This window comes from Amphiprion ocellaris, chromosome 14 (assembly GCF_022539595.1).
Source record: "Amphiprion ocellaris isolate individual 3 ecotype Okinawa chromosome 14, ASM2253959v1, whole genome shotgun sequence".
Taxonomy (NCBI): Eukaryota; Metazoa; Chordata; class Actinopteri; family Pomacentridae; genus Amphiprion; species Amphiprion ocellaris.
The window spans coordinates 13,837,241-13,862,651 of record NC_072779.1 but is presented as its reverse complement, the minus strand read 5'-3'; the positions used below and the strand labels follow the sequence as shown (position 1 = coordinate 13,862,651).

Below are 25,411 nucleotides of genomic sequence, written 5' to 3'. Positions count from 1 at the left end.
ACAGATAAGAATTGGAAACACATTAAAACCATGTGTAATTAATTATGTATATTATTGGAAAATCACCATTTTTTCTCCAGTATTGGTACCAACGGTGTGCACTGGGAGAAATATTGCACATGTTGATTCCAGTTTTTCTTTTGTGAAATGAATAATCAGATTAAGAAATTCAACATTTGTTTTCTCTATTTTATTTTTTTTATGCCATTCTAACTTTGTCGTACTGCGAAAAAAAAAAAGGTATTTTTTGAGTTCTCACTCTTTCTAGCCATGGTTGTGGTGTATCCATAGAGGTACAGGACTTTCTTTTGCAGTGAAAAATGAGCCCACACTGAGTAAAACCATGACAAGAGCAAAAATGGCCACAAATTGCTTGGGGTTCAGAGGGTTAAATGATTGTATTATTCATAGTAAATGTAGGTAGTAGCCGCACTTGTAGCTCCCGCCACACTATAGAAATATTTATGGTTAGTGGGTGGCAACATTAACATAATTATGATATTGAAGTAGGAGATGAAAACTTGCTCGTCATAAACTAACTATTCATGCTGTTAACTCAAGAAATGCTAAACTACATTAAGTAATACAGAATCCATCAACATTAATGCTGTTACTGCCATGTCAGTAGAACAAGATGGAGCTGTGTCCCACGCCAGGCTTGAGGTTACTGGTTGTTCACACTGAGACAGTGGAAAAATTGAAAATATATAATACATTTTTGTCCATTTCCAGTCTTATGTTGAAGTTTGCTTCTCCATTGCAAAGCCTTTTTCTGCACCTCCATCCATAGTTAGAACAGATTATGATTAGGTTTCTGTTTTCCTTGTATACAGTTCTATTTATTTGACAGCAGAAATCAGTAGTATTAATTGTATACTATTGAGTTGTCCACATAGAACATAGTGTACAGTATTAGTTTGCAGTATGAGCCCCACTTCACCTTTTGTGAATATTTTACCAGCTGCAACACTCACATTACTTCCATTAAATAATAAACCACTACCTATGTTAGTAATTTAAGTTAATTACAGACGGATAAAAACAGCCTAAAAATTATATTCATTAGGTCACAGCCAACTAGTGTCTTTGTTATCATTCCTGTTTGAATTACAGTTCCAGTAGAGTGCTCAGGCAGCACATCGTCTCACTGTACATTGCTCTCTTCAAGCACCGGCAGTCCTTATCAATCACATATTGTAGAAATCACCATCACAGAGAGAAGGAATTAAATATCATATAATTAGATGATCTCACAAAAAATTGCCTACTCAAATATCTATTATTATTTCATACAAACCATTGCTTTGCCATAACCACTCGGTATGTGAAAGCAATTTGGAATTAGTCTCCCTGCTGTACTCGCACACAGCAGAGAGATGACATATTGAGATGGAAAATCACTGATCGATCAATCACTTCGACTACATCTGAACATCCCATGGCAGCCAGTGATGGATTATCTTTGCTAATCTTCTGAAAAGAAAAAAAAACATCATTGGGATTCAAAAAGCATAATAATGCATTGCTGTCCCTTTGAGATTACTATACATCAAACACACTCTCATCTTTTATTTGTTTAAAAAACTCAATCAAGAGGGATGCTGGCAAATGCAATATAGTGCATCTTCACAAGGCACCTTGATGCAACACACTCAAAATAGCTAAAAGACACACCAGCAGTGCGGCATGATAACATGTGCGGCAGAGGCAATGTGTCACTTGCTGCAATCAAAAATCTGTCAGAGGCTGAGAGGCAGTTTTTCAATGGTATGAGTCACTGTATTACAAATATGCTGCCCAGAGCAAGACAATAAACATAATTATTATATACAGTATGTGTGTCTCCGGGCTGCTGATGTGTATCTGACCCTGAAATCTGACCTTTGCTGTGTCAGGTCAGTGGGAAAAAGTGATAAAGTAGAAGTATAAATTACTGGCTTCATTAAATCAAAGCAGGTAGCAACACATTAATTCACTCACTGCAGCAGAAAACAAGAGATACACAGGACTTCATTAACTTGCATGATACAACTGGCCCATTTGCAGCGTTATCAGTCTCCCTCTACCTGTTCGTTTTACGTAATTATTAATTTGTTAATATTTTACGGCCCATAATGTCAGCAGAGACAATTATGTAAAATGAGCTTACATCTCAACAGTGTGGCAGAAATACCAAACAGGTGCACAAATTGTTTGTTTCCAATTGTATGTAAATGAACGTTATTGTATGTGTTTCATTTAAATTTCATTCTGTTTAATCGCACATTTTTGCAATTTGTACACGTTGCCATAACTGCGTCACAGCTGCTTTAAATGAAAACCTTTCCCACAATGCTGTAGCATTCATCACTTAATGCAAGCAGCATCATAACAAAGCTAATACAGGTTTAAATAATTCTAGCCTCAGGTATGTTCCTGTACTAGAACAGTAACAATGCTGGCTTCAGGCATCTGATGCTGCTGTACAAGTTGAAGTCAGCTGATGCTGCCACATTGTCTGTGTAGTGCTAAGAGTGCGTTGGCTGTGTTTCAAGAGCATTTAGCATCAAAATGTGCCTTGATTCACTTCCCAGCTGCTAATTTGCTCATTTTTTTTGTCATTAATAAAGCAGACATGTGCCTTCATAATGGCTGATTCACACGCAGCAGCGTGCAGAATCTTTCATTAAAAATGACCACACCAGACAGATTTTGACATTTCAGTGAATGCCCTTATCAAGATGGCGGTGTACGTGATAAACAGCCAGAGCCAAATTAGCTTTAGAAAAAGATATGGCAATAGAGTGGGGGAGGTTTAGATTTATAACAATATTCCCAGGTGTGATGGATATAGGACACTTTATTCTGAAGGATAACTTGAAACTCAGTTTTAACGTTTGTTGAAGCTTGTTGAATTTCTGTATGTAACATCTGCATGTATAGAAATAGATAGAGGTACATTCTGATATTTCAATAACTGACATATACAGAGATGATTTTGCAAAAATGTCAAAGGCTCTTGAAGCTTTTTTTTCAGGACTCTTTTCTTCCATATTTTTTTAATCTGAATCCTAACCAAAGTTTATCTTTTTTTCTCCACAATGTTTTTGTCTTGCATGTACATCCAGGTGAGAAGCCTCATCAGTGCAGCATCTGCTGGCGCTCATTCTCCCTGAAGGATTACTTAATTAAACATATGGTGACACACACAGGGGTGCGAGCCTACCAGTGCAGCATCTGCAACAAGCGTTTCACCCAGAAGAGCTCTCTCAATGTCCACATGCGGCTGCACCGTGGAGAGAAGTCCTATGAGTGCTATATCTGCAAGAAGAAGTTCTCACACAAGACCCTGCTGGAGAGGCACATGGCCCTGCACAGCACAGCCAGCGCCATCACAGGGCTGCCGGTTAGTGCAGGTAACCCGGGCCCCGTCTCCATCCCCATGCCTATGGCTGTCCCTGAGCCTGGAGCTGGAGTGGTGGCCCTCGCCATGCCAGTAAGTGGAGGTGCTGGAGTAGGGGCTGGGGTTGGAACAGGAGTGGGTGTAGCTGCAGAAGCGAGTTGCCAAGAAGGGACCACCTACGTGTGCTCCGTCTGCCCTGCCAAGTTCGACCAAATGGAGCTCTTCAATGACCACATGCGAATGCATGTCTCCGATGGATAAGTACAAATAGATAAACTTCTTTCAAAAAGAATGACAAATGAAATGGCACTAGATTTTCCTTTTCTTATTTTGAGGTATGAAGAGTAATGAGTATAGACACTGGCACATTAAGTTTCCCAAAAAAAAAAGATTTTTTTTTTCTGTTGTTCTAAAAGAAAAAAAAGATGGTGGCCTTAAGGCTTAGTAGTTTGATATTGATCTACTGGATGGATCCTAACTACAGGCCTCTAAATGTATGCTTTCCTAAAATACTGATTTATGTGTTGAACACTACCGAAAGGCCTACGAAAGAAACACATACACACAAACACACCTTTAGTGTAGATACGTCTGAATGAATATACATGTGCAAATATGTTTGAGCGTTTGTGTATTTGCATGTGTCCGTCTGTTTGTCCAAGTGTGTGTGTGTGTGTGTGTGTGTGTGTGTGTGTGTGTGTGTGTGTGTGTGTGTACATTGCCATGAGACATAAATCATGGCAGTTGTGAACCCATACTGACCAGTTTGGAAACTATAGATGTCCAAGCTTACTGTGGTATAATTTACAACGACAATAACAAAAAAATCATCTGGGGTTGGGCTACATATTCCCTCTAAAAATACTGATGGTCACAAGATTGCCTTCTCATATAAAATAAAAAAAGGAGAGTAGTTAATTTGACACTGGGTTTTATTTATTCCTATGGTATTAAGGGATTATAATGCAGCTGTTGTCAAGGTACCAATTTCAATCATTTTACTCAAATGTAACTTCCTATCAGTGGTGATAGGGGACAAATGTTTCTCACATGTTTTATAATTACTGTCCATGCATTTTGATGGTTAATATTACGTTTACTAAATTACGGTGTGTTGATGAGACAGTATTTGAGCAAAAATATGTTTCTTTTTTTCTGAAGTTTGGAGTTTAACTCATTTGCATACACTGCCACTAATATCTTAAAAGACTGTTAAGGCTAGTAGACCTCTTCCATTTCAAAACATAAGAAAAAAAGAAAGATTCTTTTGCTGATGGTTTTTTTTAGCCTTTTACATTCACAGTTTATGGCAGGCTGGAATATGCGACTAAACTCTCTCCTTCATAATTGCTGCTCCTCAACTTGCACCTGACTGTTATGGGATATAGATTAAAAAAAAACTAACTAAAGAGAATTGTCACTTCAACTATTGCTGTTGTTGAGTAGCCCATATGGTTTTAATTTGATAATTGAATTACAACATTGTGGGGCGGGGTGGGTGGTTGCGGGTTGTTAGGCTAGTTGTTGATTGGAACAGTGTCGTAAAAAAGAAAAGGGGTAATTTAATTTGAATGAATTCTATAATGAAAATAAATGGCATCCTGATCCGAGAACCCCATGTATAACCTGTTCACTGCTATTGCAAAGCTATTTCAGCAGGTGGGAGCTAAATGCAATTACTCTTTATGCATTTACTCTCTGCAGGCTCAAATGGCATGCAACGTTTTGAAAGGAAATTGACTGAGTGATAACACACTGTTTCATGATATACCACAAGTTGCAGATGGACTTTCTAGACAATAGCATACATTCCTGATTTTTCTAAAAACCTAGACACAGCATGTACAGAATAGATTTGGAAGCTAGTGTGCGCAAGTTGTCATCCATACATCACATCACTTAAGGCTCATTTCTGATATTTAAAATTCTTTTATATTGCTTTTTATCCAAAATAGGACACACACAGACACACACACACATGCAACTGCCTGCAACTGCAATCTGAAGGATTTGTTCATGTATGTGAGCAAACACTTTCGTAGTTGTATTGTTAAAAAAAAAAAAAAACTAACTGCATACTGGGGTCTTAAAAAGACCTGCTGTCAATTCAAAAAAAAAAATAAAGTGCTACTTTGCACATTTTCTTAAAATGCCTGTGCTTAATATTTAATCATTTTCCTGAAATGAACTTCTATGATTTTCTTTTATTCAATTTCAAAGGAAAAAAAACATTTTTTTTTTTTTTTTAAAAATCCTGATAAGTGGACTGCATTATTTTCTTGCATATATGTTGCACTGCTTAAACCAATAAGTGCACTACTGTTAACAGAGATATTATAGTTTTAGAAAAGAGGATTTTTTTAAATCTAACATTTGGTTGTAGACTTCACATGTAATAGAATAGCTTTGTTTCAATTTCTACATTAAGTAATTCAGCAGTTCTTGGCTTTTGTTATTGCTTGCAGTTACCTACAGTATATACTTGTGCCGTGTTAATGCAAGCATTTATTTTTATTTAAACCTGTACCATTACGTGTGCTCATCTACGTTTTAACCTTTTTAATTCACTCTTCTTCAGAGTCAGCTCCCTATAACAGTTTGTTTGATTGCATTTCTTTAGAAACAGAACAGAATTTTCCTATGGGAACATCCAAGCCAAACAACATTAACAGTGAAACGACAACAGTAATAATAAATAAAATCCCTTCCAACTCTGTTGGCGGTGGTAATAATAATAACTATTATTATATTATTAACAATAATACATTTATAATGCGTGTGTGTGTGTAACATAAATGATATGTGTGTCCTAGAACAACTTTCTGTGGGTGTAAAGGTGTGGGGAGGTGATGGAATGCAGCTTCTTTGATATCTGTCTGTCAGTAGTTGTGTCCCTTCCTTAGTGTTTGTATGTCTGTGAGTGTCTGTGAGTGGTATATAGCCTAATCAAATTGTTGATAAGTGGAATATCTGAACTGTAGGGCTTCCTTTGCAATATGCAGCGCAGGTACTATGAGAAGCAGCTCCCCAAACCGTTTGGGCTAATAAGGCACCTGTAACATTTGTTCTGAGATCTGACTAAAGCTTAGGTCAAGTACTGTTGACTTCAGTTGTGTCGAGAGTTCTGATGCTAAATTTCTTGTAATTACCAGTAGATGAAATCAAGTGACGATCATGTGAGACCTGGAGAGATATATTCTCCACAGCTTAAGAAAAAAAATTGATCACATATGAGAAATGTACTGAAAAGTCCTCAGTAAAAGTAGCACATTATTAAACATTTGATTGGGCCTGTCTCTTATGGTGTGCATATAAGCCTAAATTGTATGGTTCCTGTTCGTAGCTGTTGTTGCCAGGATGGCAATATTGCTGCATGCTAGTGCTATATTTGTCTCTACACAGCACGTGGAGGGTAATCTCATGCCTTAACAGACAATGCACTAAATAGAATATGTAAGCAACTGCCGAGATCTCTTTCCAACAGTATTGCCACATGTAATGGCACACAGCTCATGATGTTGGTGTTTGTTGTCTGTTCAGTACCAAGTTAAACACTGCCAAACTAACATCATCACGTCGTTAACAGCAAAGGCAGAGACATTAATTGAATTGTTTCAGTGTAGTGTGTGTATTCAGTAATCTAGCATTCCTTCATGGCACCTAAATTTTACATATTTTGTGTAAACACATATATCAAATGCACTATTGACTGTAGCTAGATGAGTACAACCAGCTTTGTGGTATCATTGGTCTAAATAGTAGGTTAAGTAGCTCGATGTTGGTTTTTTGAACTATTTGATTTCTGAATTACACTATCAATTGTTTCTCTATCACTTTTTTTGGAATAACAAAAGTAGCCAATCTCAACGTTATCTGGATGAGGGCTAATAACTCGTCCCATCGTCAGTTGACTTCTTGTATCATAAGGTGTTTTGATAGCAGACCAGGCTCGGAAGGGGAAGAACCTTCTCTCCAGTGTTGTCATAACGTGCTATAGCATACCCAGGCTTTTTTCCCTCCCCTGTTGCAATAGCATCACATGCTCTTCACTGTCCATAGTTATATATTCCTTATACTGCTTCAGCTACTCGTGGTGGTGCTTAATTCTCTTTTTCTCAGTGTTGCAAAAAAAGCGTCAGTTAAAAATTGTTGAAAAGTTGCAACATTATCCAGAAAATAAGTCCTTATCTCAATCGTGCTTCTTCTAGTTGTTAGTCTAGACTTTATGTTTGCAAAGTGTGCGCATATTTTCCAGAACAAAACATATTGAAAAAGTAGATAATAGCCTTTGAGCCTGCAGCTGTTTGTATTGTGTTTCAAATATATTCCTGTTTACGTTTTGTTTATCTTAGTGTAGAGACACAGGGTACATTGTTGTCCTTCTTGCAGTAAGTTTAATTCATTGTTCTTTATTTCAGAATTCCTCCTGCTTTTCTCTGGTGGTCATAGTGGTTGTTGTTTATACATACATAGCTTCACGCGACTGGATAAAGGATAGTCGGTTATTTTTCACGGTGTACTATATATGCATATATGCTTTGCGTCGAGATGAAAACAAGGAAATGGAAGATAGTAATGGTGAGGGTCATGTTGAGTAAGGAACAGGTTCATTTTACTCGGATAAGCATGTGTCTGTCTTCCTGTTTGTCTTTCAGTCTGTCTCCACACATTTTAAGTCAGATCTTTTTTTTTTTGTATTTAGGCATGAATAAAGTCACAAAGTAAAATACAGAAAACACATGAAACCATTCAGATAACTGCATTTTCTGTCCTTCTACAGTACAGAGTGAAATAGATAACTTCTTACAGATATACTATATATATTTTAAGTATCACCATCTCCACACAGATGAATAATACATTTTGAGATAGTTTGATAATTGCAGCTAGAGTATACAATACCTTGTGGGATATAGGGAATATGCCTATCAAGTGCCTATCCGTACATACAGCAACTATACAGAATATTCATAGTTTTTCTCTCCTACATTGCACAAATACAGTATATACACAATGGACTATTAAAAATATACTATTTATACTATTACTGCTAAAAAAAAAAAACCTGGTGGTTGTGAATGCATCGTAAGAGAACCCTTTAAAATACCTGAAATGTTTTATCCATATACAGTAAAGTAAACATCTGCAAGTTTTATTTTTTATGTTACATTTATACCGCTTGGAGGATTCAAAGATATAAAATGCAATCACACTTAGAATGCCTAGAAAAATATACAAATATATTGTCTAGTAGGTTTAGATCACGGCTGAAAATCAGGTAGGAAATGTTGAAACTGAATAACCATTTTTCTTTCTTTCACGTTGCTCTGTCTCTCTCTCTCTCGTTGATAAGGCATTTTTATTTTCAGTTTCTGCCATTCTTGCAAACAAGCCATATACTACCAAGTACTGAATGTTTGGGGAGAGAGGGCAGTGGCACTTTGTGGACAGCAGGGGGAGCCGAACATCAGCTGCAAGAGGTGAAGTTTAAACTCGGCCTGCCACAGTGAACGAGTTGAATTTTTGGATGTTACTGAATTTCTTTGTTGGTAAATATTGTCATTTTTGTCAGATTATGACAACATCTATAAGCGTGGCAGTATTTACCTCCACTGGCACTTTCTTTAATGGAGTAAAAAGGTTTGCAGTCCGTTGGAGCTGGAATCTGTTTTTGGCTCCTCAGTCGGTTTCAAAGTGCACTATGTGTGCTTTGACCCCGCTGGCAGGCCCTTCCACATGCAGGCCACTGCCCAGTTCCCCCCCCACAAAGATCATTAAAGTTTTATCTTATCTCGCAAGCCTTGTTGTTTATGTACAGCTTGAAATTGTAAAGGGCAAGCAGCGAGCAACGGGAAGCGAAGAAAATGGTTATTAAAAATGCGAGACTGGCTAATTTTTATCGCCGCAACTTGGAGGCAAAATGAGATCGCAAATTCAAAGTTTTGGCGACAGATAAACACGGCCTCCTCGTATAATGGTCTTTAAGTGGTTGGATGAGCAACATGAAAACAAAACTAAAAGAAAATATGGTAGAATAAAAAACCATAAACCAAGTTTGAGGACCGAGTGGATGCAAGATAAAAGGTTTTGGGATGGCTTATTATACTGTCCCTTGTGGACTAATTACCACAGTTTTCTCTCTAACCTTATCCAGCCTTGTTGTAGTGCCAAATTTAGGGCGGGGGGGCCATTCAAATTATACCACTATTGTTAAATTAGAAGTGAGAACTAAATAGAAAAACAAAAAAATGCAGGAATGTTTTCATACGATTCTTGTGCGAAAGCAAGTGATTGCCTTTATTTTGAATCTTTAAATCCTCCATAATACATAGTTTTCAAGTAAATAGGAGAAAACAGCTATGATTAACAAATACACAGTTACTTTCATAGACCTTTAATGTTAAAATAAAGCGTTAAAAAAATATAGGCAATGTGATATAGCTAGTCCCTGTCATCCAACCGTCACACTATGACATACTCAGAAACAGCATCTGTTCAGATTTTACAGTCAAATGTCCAGATTCTGTTTTGATTTTTAGGCTTTACACACATACAGTGAAGCAGCTGTTCAGATTCTACAGTACAACGCAGCTATACTAAGCTATTGCAACATCTAGATTGTATTCACTATGATGCTTTCTCCGAACATGCAGTTATTACACTAATCCTGGTGAGGTTTTTAAAATAAAACATCATCATCAGGTGATTACCATCGATCAGTCCAAATAAAGCATGCAGTCCTGTCTACACAGTTTTTACTTTTTTTTTCCTTTCGGGGAGTCCTTTGTTTTTGACGGAGCACAAACTGTATTTTGAGTGTCCCTTGATAACGAACGTTCAGTGTCTTTTCGTTATCCATGAGGACTAAACACTCTGTGTTCTCAGTCGCTGTAGTCTTTTTCACTTAGTTCGGCTTGATGAGTTTTAAGTTTTTAAAAAAGAAAGTGTGCAGCAGTGTAATTTAAAATACATGCATTCCTGTTTTAAGTCCAGCACATTCCAACTCCTAGTCTGGCATTCGTTTTCCACACTTAACTAACATTAATATTAAGGAGAATTTCCAGTGCTTAATTGTTTTACACATCTGTTGCAATATTTGATCATGTAGTAACCTGTCATATTACAGTTTAGCAGAATTTCCCTTAAATGAATCCCATTTTTTCTAAAAACAAAGAGAAAAAAAAATCCCATCTCACCCTTTATTCAAATTTTGCCATGAAATCACAAACCTCATATGCTCTTCTGCTTATGTGGACTGGTTTTGTAGACAACATGCACTATGCTATCACTCTGTCTCTCTCTGTCACTTTTTATAGAGCAGAGACACCAATAATGATAGTTAAAACAAACAAAAAAAAAACAACAAAAAGAGAAGTCTTCGTGATGTTGGCCACTGTCTCACCCAGCACATATTCTGCCATCGCTGCAGACTTAGATCAAAAAATTTTAGCACTGTAACTTTCATAAAAGGAGCTGGTGGTGGAAATTTGCAAAACAGGGGCCATGCTAATCATTAGAATTTAATAATAATAATAATTTAAAAAACTGTACTAGACAATGTTTGTTTTGACAAACCAAAGAAGGGTTAGGATAATTTAAGTTTTTGAAGAAAATAGCATTTCTTTTTAATGTGTGTGGGGTTCTTATGATCGGGCTCGGGTTGCTACAGTAATTATTATTATAACTTTTTTTTTTTTGGTTTTATGTGTTTTTTCTTCTCATGGCAGGGTGCTTGTGAAAATGAATATATGTTTTGTCACTTGATCAGTTGTTAATAGTTTTGTGGTTGTGTTAATTTGCCTATTGTAGACCAAAATAGATCTTTTTCTTTTATAAGAAATGCAACAAAACATAAAAATGAATCTGACACAGTAGCTGTGATGTAAACTATCGCATGTATAAGATTGTAAATGTTGCATTGTTCCTCTGGCAAAACCTAATACTCAGTAATCATCAGTTATGTCTTCTATACACACATTTAGCAGATCAGTGTACACCTGTTCACCTTCACATTGGATTATATCTAAATAGTTTGTCTGATATGTGTTTTTTTTTTACTTGGAATACTGGCACTGTCTAATACTATAAGGCTGCCCCGAAAATACTAATCTGACTTAGAGTACATTCAGCCATTTATACTTGAAATGGACCAAGATGTTAAGTTTGCACATATTTGTAAGTTGTTTATTAAAGCCAAAAACAGGGGAATAATAACACACAACTTTTTTCAGTCTCGACAATTCAAATCTAGCTGAGGTGCTCACGACATATGAACAAATATTACAGTCTTTCACGTTCACTAACAAAGAAAGCATCAGAGCCAGCCATCATGTGATAACAATAAAAAAAATCCATGAAGAAACCAAACTGCAACACGGATTCAAACATCACAATGTGGTCCAAATATCCGATTAGGTCACGGTATATTTTTGTAATAACAATACATCATCTGGAAGCAGAATGTCAACCATTTGGCAGAAATTTGGCAACAAACCATATTGTTTTACTGTAGGTGAATCTGCTGTATATTTTTCATTCTGTGTTATAAAAATAGGAAATTGAATTACTGTATTTCAGGCAATATTTTGTACCTGGGCCGAAGATATTCACATTGTAAACCAGAAATGACATGCGCCCTAATAAAAAAAAAAAAGCAGCTTATATTATTTTTTTTCTTTTCATCAAGCTGTCAGGCTTTTTGCTGCCATATCATGTATCTAGATGCTTTTGTAAACATGCACTTGAGTTGATCTATGAGATGTGCTTATAAATATGTGTATATTTTGTTAGGCATTTTTTCTTTGCCTATGTTAGCTTGATATTTTATTATTTTCCCTACAAAAATACTTCTCCTATATAGTTATGAACTTGGCAGAAGTGGAGCTGTTGTAGTAAAGGTAGTTAACATCACAACTAAGCAACCCTGAAATATATGCTGCAGTAATGTGTTTTCAGTTTGTTTTTGATAATTTATGCTCCAAGTTGGTTTGTATTTTATTACTATTATTATTATTATTATTATTATTATTATTATTACTATTGTTATGAAACAAGCTTGTTTGAAATGTATTGACTGCTGTTTTGAAATAGGGGATAAAGAAAATTTTTTTATGTATGTGCAAGGATGTGTTTATAATATGATTTGTCAAACACTGGACTGGAGTGAGTTTTCCAACATTTCCAAGTTGAGAGATGTATTTGACAGACATAACTGCACAGACGACACCCGTTAGCACAGATGTGAGCTGACAGACGAAGCACATCCTCCCAGCTGTACAGGGGAGGGTGACACATGGCCGCCATCCTCCCGTTCAAAATAGGAGTCATTTGGATGTAAGAAATTAAGATATTTCCTTTTGTGCTGGTTAATTGCTTTCATTGGGTGATGGGTTATAGGAAATATTTATTAGGGCTTTCCTTCCAAATTGTTGCATGGCATAGACTGGTGACCGAATTTTGTTTTCTTTCCTTTTCTTTTTTGAAAAAGAAAGAGTGCTCTCTTAAATATTCAGAAAAACCCAAATGGGATACCACTTCACAGCTAACCAGTTATCAAAATCACCTGGTATGTTCTTTCTATGGTAGAGCAGATATGACAGTTGTGTCTCATTACACCAAACCACCACTTCTCAAACCAGAAAAGAGATTTGCACTAGACTGATTTTGGTCTTCTTCTATCAAAAGCAATATAATTCACTCAACACATTTTTCGAACCATAGTATCAGACGGTTGTCGCTGTCCCCACAGTGGGAATGCTGAGTAAATGGTGATATTTGACAATTTGTTGTTTTTTGGGGTTTTTTTTTGGTTCAAAGGTACAGAATTGGTCGCCTTTATAAATGCACATGACATCCACATATTGTCGTTCGTAGCAGGGTCGTGTATTTTTTCCCTAACCCAGCAGTACCCCGAGTATTAGTGTCCAGATTTGAGGGGCATTAAAACTGTTGTTTCCTCCTGTGATTGTTTTGGACAAATCAAGCAGCTCTTACAGATCTGAAGTGAGAGACGGGATGTTATGAGGGAAGGAATCATTCACCATCAGTCGATGTCAATTGTCTTCATCACACAGCCGACAACACGTTTTTAAAGAGAAACACAAATGCCAAAAGATAAACCCAGCTGTCCACTGTCGTGCACACCTTTCCCATGAAAACAAAAAACAACAAAAAAAAAAAAACTACACTGGTCTTAGATCTCTGCATATTTGGTCACTTTGAGTGCTTTATTTCTGGGATGTTACAAAAAAAATGCTTTAAAGTGGAAATGATGAAATACTGAAAATAGAGGTTAAAAAAAACAATTACAAACCTGCACCTTTTGTGGTATAAACAGCATCATTGGCTACTTATGTAGAGAATCCGCGTCCACCAAAATGTATCATACTTCATCCTTTTTCAACGAGGTCATTTACAACAGCAGTAATTACTGACCTTAACGTCATTATTTTGTTGATGGATAAGTGTAAATTTTTCAATAATTCACAAACAGCAAAACTTCACCATTTTATCTGGATGTAGTAGCTTTCCTGTTTTCACCGCTTTGTGGTGTTGTTGAAAGATGTTGCGGTTTGTCTAAATATGTTGCGTGTTAGAGGAAGCATAAGTATGTGCCTTCTTGTAATCTCCTTGGTGAGCTTGTTATTATTGAGAAGCTGAAGCCAGCCAATTGTGTTTGCACTAAAACCAAATTGCTTTTGTGATGTAGACTATTTAAGCAAGCTTGTTGCGTCACTTTAACCGTACAGTATGCATGAGGGTGAAATTGGTAAGTCTAGGGCTAGAGCTCTCATCTGTTGACCTGTAAACCAGTGCAGCTTAGAGGATCTTGTGAATATATCTTGGCTTAGTTTCGCATTTAGTTTTTCAATTCCATCTCCTTACTCATCAAGTTTTTTCACATTTTCAACAGTTAAAAGTAAAATAAAGCAAAAAAAAATTAAAAAAATAAATAAAAAATCAAATAACACATACCATGAATACAACACAGCTTTTACTTTCACATGCCACAGTTAGAGTTACACAACTGCAGAAGAGATATTCATTTTTCCGAATCCATGGGAATGCATGAGTATACGAGGTCGCCTCAAGACTATTGGTCAAATTAATTTAGGTTGTTTTCGAAAACTTGTATTTATTACATATTTTGTTGACATCTAAGAAAGGCCTACATGCTTTGAGTCTTACAAATGCACCTTATTCATGTCAGTCCATGAGGGGGAAAAAAAAAAGGCTGGCAATGTAATAGCTCTGATTTAGCACCTTACTACACAGCATGTTTTCACTTTATGCCAGTTTAGCTATTCTTCCATATGTATGATTTCATAAATAAATCTCATATTTTGTGAAATTGTTTCATGGGATGTGCCAAAGTTTGGAGGCGATCTCCCAAGTGTTTATGCTTATCATTTTCTTTTCCTCCTCCTTCAGTTATAGCAACGGTATGTCAAAACTTTCCTATAACAGTGTGTGGAATCAATTTATCTCAGCAAACAGTATCATTACTTGCCATTTTACAATAAGCCCTGTATTTCACATATATTTACCAGTGATGTGTATTTGTTATTATAAAGAAAATAGCCGTAAAAGCTTCATTATGTTACATAATATTGTGACTTTTTTCGAAAAACTGTGAAGACTTATCTTGCATATACTTTATACAGAAGTATTAAGCCTTAATACAAAAGACTAAAAAAAGTGTGGAAGAATAAACTGATTGTTGCTAAGTAAGGATGATTTTTGTAAATGTTACCAGCACTTTTTTTGTAATTTTCACTCTCTGAGGTATTGTACAAGTTCAAGCTGTTTGTGAAGTTTGATTATGAAGGAATAAAAACTAGTACTTTCCTGTACTTCACAGAAAGTCTTGGTGCCGTTTTCTTTTTCTGCTTTCTCCTGACGTGTTTTGTGCATTTCGTGCAACGATCTGCAAATGAATAATTTCAAAAATGCTAACTTTGTCTGCAAAAGGTTAAAGTCTGTGCATCGAGGTTTCCGTGCAAGCGACAAATTACAAACGGACACCCAGTGAATCTAAAACCAGATTAATTTAATGAGGAAATAGAAATATAATCAGATTAATTACCTGTTAGGAGCTAAAATTAAGCCCCGCAAATAATTTTAGCCTGGTGTGTTGGGCTGTGTGTTGATTCCAAATACAGTTGGAAGTAACGAGATCCTGAACAACAGGCTGGACGCTGTCCCAGAATGCATTGGGCAGAAGGCAGGAAACACCCTGGACAAGCTGTCAGTTGGTTACAAATCTAACAATGATTAATAGCAGCCACAGTCGTACTTCACACTTACAGGCAATTCAAGTGTGTGGTCCACTTGACTCACAAGTGTTTGGACTGTGGGAGGATGCGGCCAACGTAGAAACTCTACACAGAAAAGATTTTCCGGGAAGCAAAGAGTGGGCTCGCCCCGCTGCGAGGTGTCTGTTTTAACCCCCGAGCTGCTGCACTGGACAAAGACAAACCAAATAAATCAAATCTGACCTGAAGGCTTTAGCTTACTGCACGTGTGATCATAAAAAAAAGGATCAATAACAGCTTTTATTGCTGTAGATTTACATGTGCTGCGAGCAACAAATGAGTGTTACATAGCACATTTGTTCTTACAAATAAAATGGCAAAATGAAATAAAGTGAAAATTTATTTCATCAAGATTTATTATAAAGTGATGTAAGTCAAATTGATTTCAGATGATAAGTTAAATTGAAGTGGCTCAGAATGAGTTTTAGCTATATATGTTTTCTTCCTTTTATTCCCATTTAACTTTAGCCTGCAAACTTTTATATTATGGCTAAACCCATACTCTCAACATGTGGGCGTATTACCCAATACATATTATGATTCTACGTGAAAAACAATATTCATTTTTCATCAATTATGAAATAGATCTGTTTTGGTACCTTGTCATAAAATGGTGCCACATGAGCAAAATGTATATCACTTGACTGAATACATTAATGGTAAATTCTTTTAGAGACACAAAGCACTGCTATATAAATGATTCTGTTTCAGTTCACTTTATTAGCTGCTTTATGAACACTTGAATAAACACAGAGGTTATTTTTAATGCACAAGACAATTATTCTTCCTTCATCTTGTCATAGCTTCTACTGTATTTTGCTGTTTCTTACAATGAGATGGAGGGACAACAGCATATTATTACATACAGCACAAGCTACTGAAAAACACCTATGTATAAGAATCTCTAAACTTTCTAAAGTGTTCATAAAGACAGCAGGGCTCAATGTATGCAAGTTAGTGTACTGTGTCGCAAAATACTGCGCAGGTGTTTGTGGTGCTTCTGCCCCCCGTTTATACACCAGAGACACACTGTCACCTTATTTACTGTCACTCTATTCTGATAAGAGAATAAATCACGTTTTTCAAGCTTGTCTGAGCACAGCAAGAGGTTCCACACTTGTTTGCCACTAGCGCCCTCTGCTGCCAGTACTTAGTGTTCCAGGGTAAGTAGATTAGAAGAATTAAAACTAGGAGGCAGTTTCCTTTAAAACTTTTGTGTTGCGACACCCAACAATTTTTCTTTGATGTGACATCACATAAGGGAAAAAATGTCTGACTTTGACACGTTCCTATAAGCGAGCAATGATCTCCTCTAATTCTGAACATATTTTTTTCTAGAAATGCCTTTGTTTTAAAGTCAGGTCACATTAAATCTGCTCTAATAAAGATCTACAGCATGCATTTTTTTAAATCCCCTAGAGCGCATGCACCGTAAGATCACCGGCCGTAGCTATGACTAATAACAAAAGTATTCAGCCAAACGTTCACTGCTCACCAACACTTGCCACACCTTGTAATTACACTTATTTGACAACTATGGCAACAACCAAATGCCATAGATTTAACAGCATAACTAATGACAGGTGTCAAAACAGATTTTTGTGCAGTTTGTTTTAGAGAATTACGCCAATTCTGCAGTGCAGGTGCTGGTGCATTTAAATCTTAAAATCAAATGTTAACCTTCAACGCGAGATTTTACAGCAATATATTATGCATGAGCAATGTGATGCATTTTAATGTTCCTCTGTTCTACTGAGATGTACAAAAATGTATGATAAAACTTCAGCTTCTCCCTGCTGTTGAAATAACACAGATCAAAAGGTAATCTTGATTTCCTGTCCAACTATTCTAAAAACAAAACTGCAACAGATCCTGTAATTTAACGGGCACACAAATCACTGTGCAGCTATCTTCCTAAGTGGCATGTCATGCCATAGTGCAAGGAGCTGAGACTCGGGTGTTCTACTCTACAATCCTAGAAGTGACCACGGTCAAACCAGGAGGGCTCAGGGAGAGATAAGCGTGAGTAAATATAGCAGTTGGGTGTAATCCACTTCGTGCATTTCATTATCCAGTGAGTGTTCATCTCATGCTATGACAGTGGAGGAGACAGTTGACATCAGTGGTTAAGTTGTTCCCCAGAATAGATTTATTCAAGTTGGGACCATACAAACCTAGTGAATGACAGGAGGAGGTATCAGATTTCTTTAACAGGAATGACATTGGTAAAGAGGGTGTGGAACGTTTAAAATCATAAAGATGCACAACGTACAGCCATCGCCCACAGCTATTGGTGAGACACTAGTTTGTTCCCATAAATAAGGCAGAATGCAGAGTCCATAGAATTGGAAAGTTAATACATTTAGCCGAATTGGACAGTGATTTGACAACATGAAGATTTAGATGATTTTCTTCAGCTCATCGTACAACACCAGCACGAAGGCGCCGCCCATGCCTCTGAGCACGTTGGACCAAGCTCCCTTGAAGAAAGCCTTGCCACCCTCATCGCGTGCAATCTTGCGCCAGCAGTCAATGGTCCCGCTGTACATGATGTCAGCTGAAGATGGTAAGAAATAAGCCAAAGTTAGATTAAGTGGATAGAATTAAAATCAAATTCACAAGAGTGTCTAAAGTACAATATTAATCTTTGTTCTGCAGAATGTACCAGCTGTACTGTACTGGCTTCCAGTATTACTACAAAACTCACCTCCTTTGCGTCCGGACTGCATCATCATACGTCTACGGACAGTATCGAAGGGGTATGAGGTCAGGCCAGCAACAGCTGTCACAGTCTGCGCAATCATCCAGCTCACCAATATGTGGGTGTTCTTGGGGTCTGGAAGCATACCTGTAAACACAAAAGGAGGAATTAAAAAAAAGTTACAGATACAGAAGATGTGGACTAGCCAACTCTTATGTGTTGGTGTATATTAGTGTGAAACCAGCATACCCTTAGCTGTGTCATAGATGCCGAAATATGCAGCCCTGTAGATAATGATGCCCTGCACAGACACATTGAAGCCCTGGTACAAGCCCCTCAGACCATCGGACCTGAAGATTTTCACCAGGCAGTCACCCAGACCGTTGAACTCTCTCTCGGCTCCAGCCTTTCCCACATCAGCTGCCAGACGGGTACGGGCGAAGTCGAGGGGGTACACGAAACAGAGAGAGGTGGCTCCAGCGGCACCACCAGAGGCCAGGTTACCGGCGAAGTACCTCCAGAACTGGGTGCGCTTGTCAACACCATCAAGGAAGATCTTCTTGTACTTGTCCTTGAAAGCAAAGTTGAGGGCCTGGGTGGGGAAATATCTGATGACATTGGCAAGGTTACCTCTCCAGAAGGAAAGGAATCCCTGTTCCTTGGGGATACGGACAACGCAGTCCATGATACCCTTGTACTGCTTGTCGGCGGTGATCTGCTTACTGGCATGCTGGACCTGAAATGATGAGAAAGAATAAAGATAAATTAGGCTGAAAACAGGAAAGTCAATCAACTGCTGGACACATGACTATCACAAGCTCCCCTTGTTGTGACCTTGGTACATGTCAAAGCTGTAAAAGCAGGTCCAAGACTTCAAGACAGTGAGGTTTAACTGAGCCGCTTACTGCCAGTCAATGATAAAGGCTGGTGTGTTTTGATTAGCGCAATTTGGGACAAATAATTCTTTAACGTCATCTTAAAATGTAGTTAGATATGCATTGGTAACGAAAAGAACGTTTTAAGTCAATGCCGTTGTGCAAGTAGAACAGGAAAGGACGTGAAACTTGTTGACCCGGCTGTGAATGACTGCCACCGGGCCTCAGCACGACCATCTCGTCTGATGCTAGCCAACATCAGCGGATGCATTGACAACCGCAACGATGTCGTCGTCAATTTAACCGAGAATATAACAGCCATGTTGTCCTGTTGTAGTAGCATATAAAATATCTGCGTTATAAATAAACTAGAGAAGTAGCAGTCTATTTGTACACAGTGTTCCAATGTCACTACGAGCGTTTGTCCTTTGTTAGCTACACCGGCTAAGGTTAACGTGTGAAGCTAAAGCTAGCAGCCGGGCTCGTGTAGGTCATTTCCCATCCTACGATGACCTTAAATCCTTGAACCCAACACTGTTGATACTTACATTAATTCTACATATACAACACACACTACCGAGTCGTGTAAAACCCTAAACCTGTGGATGTGTTACGACTGCGATAATTACTTCAGTTGCAGCTAGCAAAATTACACAAGCTAGCCGGCTAGCGAAGTGAGGCTTCCGGAAGAAGGAGTTTTACCTGAAGGAGAAGCTTCACTCTCTCGATTGGGGCGACGGCTGTTTTGGAGATGGCAGCGGAGATTCCTCCGGCCAAGAAATCCTTGGCGAACGAGATAGCTGTTTCACTCATGGTGCGATGTTCTTGATGTGCCTTTCAGGTAACCAGTACGCTCAATATACCCCCACTGCCCTCTGTGGCTGATGGCCTGCACCGACGAAATGGCCGATTGTGTAGCCGCGTTGAGGATTTATCTAACGCTTTGAATCGCGATACTACACGGGATCTGCGGTTTGTGGGCATGGGCCAAACGTCAGCGTCACGTGGCTCTGGGCCAATCAAGCCGTCTACCTTGTGCTGTCATCACTTCGCGTAATTGTATATGCCCTAGGCGAGTAAATCCCATTGACTCTCTATAGTAATTCCTGATATAATAATTAAATACACATGAAGTGACTTAAAATCAAATGAGTCACTGTGTGGGTTGATTCGTGTTTTTTACTCAGAGTCACGCTTATAAGCAAGAAAACAGCCGTCTGGCAGGTCTGTGCTGTGAAGCATTCTGGGGGAAAGTCATGGGGACATCCTGAGCTCAGTCTGTCAAGGACTGCTAGGAGACATAATCCCCATAACTAATAAGGTCACACCAACTTGTTGCAAGCGTCAGAAAATGAAAATAACTCTGTATGGCCAGTATTGGAGATACCTTCCTCTGCAATAGCACAGGTAGTCACACTGTGGTTTTACCAAGCCCATATAACCTGTAAACTATTAACAGGAGAATCACTGTTGCAGCTTGTGGGTGTTTCTTTAAATAACTCTTGAGTCCATTTAACCTTGTGCTGTTTGCAAAACCTGAAAGTCATTAGATGCTAGATGTTTGACTGATTGATACCATGCACATATCTGCAGCTCCTCTGATGGCACCACCACAAAGGTGTGTGCACACCTGCTGAATGTTACACGTCAGGTCTTCAGAGAGACACACTTAGTGCTAGTGTGATGGCGATAAGGGCTACAGAAGTGCAAAATAAAGTTTCTGCATTCATCCAGTGTAAACTTTATCACACATGTACACTAGAGGGCGGCAAAAGACTTATGTGTTCACCTTCAATCAGCTGAAGAACATAACCTTAAGGCCTACTACACTTATGCTAGCCTACAGTACTGAAAAACAGTACTGTTAACTTCATTTCATTTCAGATATCCATCTTGCATGTATTAATTGTGTGTGCATCTATCTATCTATCTATCTATCTATCTATCTATCTAAACCACTACAAACAACACAAACTAGAAAAAGAATACATGCTAAGGCACAGAATAAGGCATGTAGATGTAAAATTAAATACAAAAACAGTCCCATTGAAATACCATTCAAAAGTTTGAGGTCACTTAGAAATGCCCTTATGTTTGAATGAAAAACTTTTTTTTTGCCATGAAGTTAACATTAATCAGAAATACAGTCTAGACATTGTTAATGTGGTAAATCACTATTCTAGCTGGAAACAGCTGATTTTTAATGGAATATCTACATAGGGGTACAGAGGAACATTTCCAGCAACCATCACTCCTGTGTTCTAACGGTACATTGTGTTAGCTAATTGTGCTGAAAGGCTAATTGATGATTAGAAACCCCTTTATGTTAGTAAATGAATAAAAACTTACAAATTTAAACTTAAATATTTATTGCACTTATAAGTGCACCATATTACACCTTATGTAAATATATGAATAATCTGAGTAGAAAAACCACTGATCCAGAGATCAACCTTCAAAATGCGCAGGCCAGACACATCGAGGGTTTGGTCTGAGCTGCTTTTTTGTTTAGCAATGTGATAGAAAAAGGAATAGAAGACAGTTCAAATTGGTTGTTCTTATATTAACAGTTTCTGTAACGTCACCCCGAAGGTATTACTCTGAAAATATGTAAGGGGTCCTTCAGGATCTTGAGTGCATGTCTGACAACATTTTTTTTCATAGATGGTGTTAAGGCATGGGTGTGTTTATTTTTTCCTCTCAGTCACTTTTATTGCCATTTTAATCAAGCTGTTTCTGTTTCATTTTTCCTGGACAGTGACACTGTTGAATCATTCTGCTGTGCTGCTGCATCTGATAAGACTCCCCATTACAGCATAATAAAAATGTCCCCATGGTCTTTGTGCTGAGACCAAACAGTCTGATCTTTCTACCTCTGTAAGTGAAGTAAGTGTAGTTCGTTGTATTACTTCTGTAGAGCAGTTTGGCCAAAAGTTCAAGGAATCTGTTAGGCAGGCAGACTCAGCACATTAAAAGAAGTGAAGATTTAATTTTATCTGCACTGCTTATCCATCCATATGAAATTTAAAGTGACAAAAAAATACAAGAAAAATATTTACAAGGAAAAATAATTACAATATTAACCCATTGCTACTTTTTTTTTTTTTTTTTAGCAGCACAACCTCACCTCTCTTTGAGCAAAATCTCAACCTCTTATATATGGTGCTCAATTCACACCTTAATCATTTCAGCCCTACCATCATACAGCATGGTATCCTATTCTATAACCTTGACGCAAACAAAACTGCAAACATCACTGTAGACCAGGGGTCACCAACCTTTTTGAACCTGAGAGCAACTTCAAGGGTACTGAGTAGTACGAAGGGCACCTTGTTTGATGCAAACTTCCTCAATAGCAAATTTACGCCATCATTTAAACAATAATAATAATAATGAAAATAATATGTAAAAAGACTGTCTGATCACATTTATGTTAATTATGCCTTACAATAATTATTAACAACGATTTCCACAACAATGACGGTAGGAAACACACACACACACACACACACACACACACAATATATATGGAAGTCTGTTCCAATATTTAAAAGTCAGAGGTATCCCATCTCTGAAACTTTTGTAAATATCTTTGTTGGCAGTTTTGTATGAATCAGCATATTTGCAGCATTTTGTTCAAAATCTTCTAACATTTTTAGGAAATCATTAACTGTCATCAAATCATGCTTCATTTGTGTAAACCACTACCTTTGTAACATTTTTGAACAATTCATGAACTCTGTCCCATGTTTGCACAAATTATCAGTTATGTAAGAAAAAAAATCAACTCTTTCACATTTTGAAATGAATCCTATCACATTAGTACTAATCACCAGCATTTTTCACCAGCATTGCAACATTTTTAACAGATCATAACAACAAATCATTACATGTTTTAAACAAATTATTTTTCACATTTTTGTGTAATGGCACAGTGTTTTGAATGACAACATATGTTACCTCTTTCTCTGTCTGTAAATGTGTGTTAGTGGGAAGCCTGGCATTGCAGAGCTTATCATGTCTTACCTTTACTTTGTAGCTCACAGTTCAGATGGTTCAGTTTCCCAGTGATGTCCGTTAAAAATGCAAGGGCAAGAATCCACTCGGTGTCCTCAAGCAGCAAGGTGTCTTCCACTTTGGACTGCATCAACTCTTTGATTTCGGCCAACAGTGACAAAAAACGCTGCAAAACTGGTCCCCTGCTGATCCATGGGGTTTCTGTGTGTAGTAACAGGTCACAATGTTCAGCTGACAGCTCCTCCAGCAGCACCTTCAATGTCCTGGTTGTTTGGCTTTGGAGCCATTTATGATCTTTATGACACGAGTCATCACATGATCAAATCCGGCCACTTTTGTTCATACATATGTCCTGCTGGTGAATGATGCAGTGTTAATGTAGGAATGTTGGGAAGTCTGGATCACCTCTGCATCGTACAATGAAGCCTGCATGCCGACTCGTCATGGAGGAGCCCCATCTGTCGTAACTGAAACAAGCTTTTCTAATGGTACATTTTTTTCTACGAAGAAACTTTTCGCCGCGTTGTAGATGTCAAAGCTGCCTTTAAGTCCCGGGGCTTTTCCTGTCCGTAGTGCGCATACAGTCTATGTGCTAGCAGGTGGCTAGTTAGCATGGAAGCTTTGTAGCGGCTAAAGCAGCGGCTCTCCACATTGTGCCGCTTTGCCGACGCAATAGTCGCCCTGCAAATACATACATTTATCTTTCACTGTCGTGAAAAAAAAAACTCTTCCTCCCAGTCATGGTGAAAATAGTGTTTTCTCTTTCACTTCGCTGTCATGTTTGGGGGGTAAAAACCACATCTAGCTTCCCAAAGTGTCTGCGCCCGGACGCTTCAGCAGAGTGACGTGGTGGTTTGACATGCGCAGTGAACTTTGACTCGGACAAGATCAAAGTTCATTTACACCAAAGACATTTTTTTTTGTTTTTAAATTATAATAAATATTGTAATTTAAAATCTGCATAAATGTAAGTATTTTTGTTTAAAAAAGAACAGCAACTATATTTTTTTATAAGGAATTTCATGGTGACTAGTGTTATTTTTAGAACATGGCGGGCAACTCACATGGTCTCTTCGGGCAACCAGGCGCCCGCGGGCACCGTGTTGGCTACCCCTGCTGTAGACACTACACACCTGTAAGCACTCCTAAATGTCTCCCTTAGAACTAAACATTTGAAGTCACTACTGAATAATGCCTTTTAATGCAAAAGAATCATGCAACAAAAAAAAGAAACAGACCCTCCACTTGGTCTGGCCCAAAATTCAGGAAGTGCTGGGCCGGCCTCCTCCCAAACATTAGTCCTGCATGGAGAGAGCTAAGTATGAACAGTGAGACAAACAACTAAACCACATTTGGCCTTTAACTTAATAAAGGCTAACTAAAATTAATTAATGGCTGTGTGTTTTGCTTTAATCTCTCATATGATGTAAACTATAATATAATATTAACACAAACAAGCCTGGGATAGTATGTGCTGCAATGTTGCGCTAGCATGGTTAAATTAAAGCAAAACACACAGAAGGAGAACAGAATTGTGTAAAGTGTAGAATGTCAAGGAACACGTATGGAGGGAAAAATAGGAGTTCTCACATATAGTTGACGTCCTGTTGCACTCAAAGTCTCCACGTCAGTGAATCACATGTTCCTGTGACCATTTATCAAACTGCTCATTGTATTTTAAACCTCATCAAATGACACAAGTGGGAGCAAAACATGTTTCTCATTACAATGATGCGAGCTGTTGAGTAAAGCTGTCTCCAGGGCCTCGTTGATAGCTCATTATACTAAACCATGTTTAATGTGCCAACACAAAACTCATATAAGACTGTTGCTGATGCTGGCTGTACAGCAAATTGTCTTTACTTCATAGCGCCAAACTAACACTGACATAACTGCAGCATTTTTGACCCGTGGTTACCTGTGCAGGTCTTATCTCATGTGCACCTCGGTGTTGACCACAGGGAGGAGCTGCTGTGATGCCGTGTAGCCTCTTCTGAGGAATCCTGCCATTGCCAAGCCTCAGAAGTTAGAGGAGATAACAGTGAATTAAAACCTCACTTAATCGAGCGCACACTGGGCAACAAGTTGTACAAAATGATTCCCCCGTACGCTACAAAATTTA

General features: G+C 38.0%; 2 protein-coding genes across 2 annotated transcripts in view; one reads left to right on the top strand and one right to left on the bottom strand.

The window, feature by feature from the left end:
- The window catches only part of zbtb20 (zinc finger and BTB domain containing 20), a 34,550-nt gene extending 19,316 nt beyond the window's left edge, over positions 1-15,234 (top strand). Inside the window, exon 4 of the mRNA XM_023297050.3 lies at positions 3,108-15,234. Coding sequence (XP_023152818.1) covers positions 3,108-3,643 — 536 coding nt within the window. The 3' untranslated portion in view covers positions 3,644-15,234. The remainder of the gene's footprint in view (positions 1-3,107) is intronic.
- A 2,588-nt stretch (positions 15,235-17,822) lies between these two features.
- si:dkey-251i10.1 (uncharacterized protein LOC100038774 homolog) lies at positions 17,823-20,180 on the bottom strand. Its single transcript, XM_023297027.3, has 4 exons — positions 19,975-20,180; positions 18,647-19,133; positions 18,404-18,544; positions 17,823-18,253 (listed from the first exon to the last, which is right to left on the bottom strand). The coding sequence occupies exons 1-4, from the start codon at positions 20,083-20,085 to the stop codon at positions 18,096-18,098; spliced, it is 897 nt and encodes a 298-aa protein (XP_023152795.1). The 5' UTR covers positions 20,086-20,180; the 3' UTR covers positions 17,823-18,095.
- Positions 20,181-25,411: the final 5,231 nt, after the last annotated feature.